Here is a 2,821-nt window from a genome sequence, read left to right as displayed (position 1 = left end):
ATCTCCACGACTCTGCCAGCACAGACTGAGGCTCACACCATGTGCTCTGTGATGCAGGGGTGGCCCACAAATGCTGCTCAGTGCTTGGCCCCTTGCTCAGACCAGTGTATGTTCAGAGCCTGACAAGAAGCATTCTGTGGGACCTTAAATGTGTGGAAATGGCAAAGGAACGATAGATGCTTAAATTTAAGAAAGAAAAGGCAGTGGGGGCGAGCTAGCTGTATTCAAACATGTCAGAGTTTTTCTATAGAAAGAGATGGTTTATAGTTAAGCTCCAGGAGATGACTGGTAGATGAAAAACAGATTTTAATGCTAGAGCTAACAGTAATGGCAGCAAACGGTCACTAGAGTAATTTAACTGCACTTAATGAAGTCAAAGAAGAGATAGAACACATTTTAAATGAACTGTAGTTTCTCAAATATTAGTTCATTAAACCTTACCATTCATTCATTCAAAGAACTAAGTCCCAATATTGGAAATACTAAATGCTTTCTTATTCAGAAATAAGACATTTTTATGATATCTGGTAGTTATATTTACCATTTATGAATTTAGAATTTTAAGATTGGAAATAATGTTGTTAGGAGAAATTTGTGTTTCTTTGAAAATTGGAACCAACAAATTGAGTAGAAAACCTCAGTTTCATGTTAACATGACCCTCAAAAGCACAAAAATTGCAAGGAAGCATATATAGGAAGATACATTTAGAAATGTAATCAGAGATAGATTAAGCTTCATGAATACCAGGCTAAGGCATTTGACATATTTTCCATCCAGCACTTCAGATATGGAAATTCCTTAGGAAAGTGGGATATATTTTATTGATAATATTGACTAAAATTGTAAATCATGAAAATGGAATCTATTATATGAGTACAAATATATAAATACTGGTTACTTATGCCCCCAAAGTATAATAAATCAAATGGATTGTGAGGCATTGTTAAAGATTTGTAGGTGAGTCTTTTTCTTTAGTTGTTAATTAGAGGAGGAAAAGAAAAAGAAAGAAAATGCATGCAAAAAGGATTTGTAAATCTGTAGAATGTATCTGCAAGGATTTTTATTTAGCTGAAGTTAATGGAAAGGTAAGATGTGCATAAATAGTGAAATTTTCAGGTAAATAAAGTAAGTCCCAATTAAATTATTTTATAATATTTTAAATTATTTTTATTAGTTGATTTTTTTTTTTAGAGAGAGAGAGGAAGGGAGGGAGAGAAGGAGAGAGGAAGGAGGGGATAAAAAGAGATAGGGAAACATTGATGTGAGAGAAAAACATCCATCAGTTACCTACAGTATGTGCCCCAACCAAGGTTAGAGCCCTCGCTGGGTATGTGCCCTGACCAGGACTCAAACCTGCCACCTTTTGGTGTATGGGATAACACCACACCAGCCAGGGCCCTTAAAATTATTTTCACACTTCCATTTTCTCATTCTGATAAGCATATCTTTCTTTTCCAATTTTCACTGGATGTTTAGTATGCCCTGAAATGATTGCCTTACACTACTGTCTTCTCTTATTATTCATCATTAACCCTGCTTTTGCAGGACTGTCTCCAAACAGGGGAACTTTGCCTTTGTCACAACACAATGACAAAACATGGAGAAGCATAAAAAATGAATATTCACATTTCCCTCAACAGGAATAATTCACAGAGGACATGGAGGTTGGAAACCACACCAGTGTGACAGAGTTCATCCTTTTGGGGTTAACGGAGGAATCTACACTTAGTGTCATCCTTTTTGTGATATTCCTAGGAATCTATGCTGTCACCTTAATGGGCAATGTCAGCATAATCATGTTAATCAGTAGCAGTCCTCAGCTTCATACCCCAATGTACCTTTTCCTCTGCCATTTGGCCTTTGTTGACATATGGTTATCCTCCTCAGTCACACCTGTCATGCTCATGGGCTTTCTGAGGAAAAGAATCTCTCTCTCTGTAGCTGGCTGTGTGGCTCAACTCTGTGCTATGGTCAAGTTTGGGACGACTGATTGCTTTCTGCTGGCTGTCATGGCCTATGACCGCTATGTGGCCATCTGCTCCCCACTGCTCTACTCTACCCACATGTCCCCCAGAATCTGCATTCTCTTAGTGGGAATGTGCTACTTGGGTGGATGTGTGAATGCTTGGACATTTACTGGCTGTTTATTGAGTGTGTCTTTCTGTGGACCAAACCAGGTAGATCACTTTTTCTGTGATTTCTCCCCTTTGTTAAAAATTTCCTGCTCTGATATCTCCATTATTGAAATTATCCCTTCCATCTCTTCTGGGTCCATTATTGTGGTCACAGTGTTTGTGATATCTCTCTCTTACATCTACATCCTCATCACCATCCTGAAGATGCGTTCTGCTGAAGGGAGACACAAGGCCTTCTCCACCTGCACCTCCCACCTCACTGCAGTTACTCTCTACTATGGAACTATTACCTTCATTTATGTCCTGCCCAAATCCAGCTACTCAACCGACCAGAACAAAGTGGTGTCTCTGTTCTACACAGTGGTGATCCCCATGTTAAACCCTCTTATCTACAGTCTGAGGAACAGAGATGTGAAGGAGGCCCTGAGAAAGACAACTGTCAGATTGTGTTCTTAGGACCCATTCTTAACCATGTCAGATGAACTGTAATGTTTGTGTTTACCTGTATCACACTTAGGATCTACCAAATGCTGCCTATCCGATTGCTTAAATTCATACTTCTTCTAACTCTCATTTTATACACTTATAAATCAGTTATTATGGCTGTAATTATCACTGTTATTAACACCTGTAGGTGTCAAGTGCTTTTTCTTATTTAATTTATTTAGCAAACAATAATTTGCAT

The 2,821-nt window shown here is 38.4% G+C and overlaps 1 protein-coding gene across 1 annotated transcript; it reads left to right on the top strand.

The window, feature by feature from the left end:
• The first annotated feature begins 1,633 nt into the window (after nucleotides 1–1,633).
• On the top strand, nucleotides 1,634–2,592 carry LOC139018047 (olfactory receptor 5P1-like). Its single transcript, XM_070426684.1, has one exon. It carries the CDS (start codon nucleotides 1,660–1,662, stop codon nucleotides 2,590–2,592), a length of 933 nt encoding a protein of 310 aa, XP_070282785.1. The 5' UTR covers nucleotides 1,634–1,659.
• The last annotated feature ends 229 nt before the right edge of the window (nucleotides 2,593–2,821 follow it).

The sequence above is a fragment of the Myotis yumanensis genome, unplaced genomic scaffold (genome assembly GCF_028538775.1).
Source record: "Myotis yumanensis isolate MYYU_CA2020_CCGP unplaced genomic scaffold, mMyoYum1.0.hap1 SCAF_10, whole genome shotgun sequence".
Lineage (NCBI taxonomy): Eukaryota > Metazoa > Chordata > Mammalia > Chiroptera > Vespertilionidae > Myotis > Myotis yumanensis.
This window is presented reverse-complemented; position numbering and strand designations above follow the sequence as displayed.

Coding starts and splice junctions, on each gene's coding strand:
- LOC139018047 (XM_070426684.1), top strand. CDS start 1,660: ATGGAGGTTGGAAACCACACCAGTGTGACAGAGTTCATCCTTTTGGGG.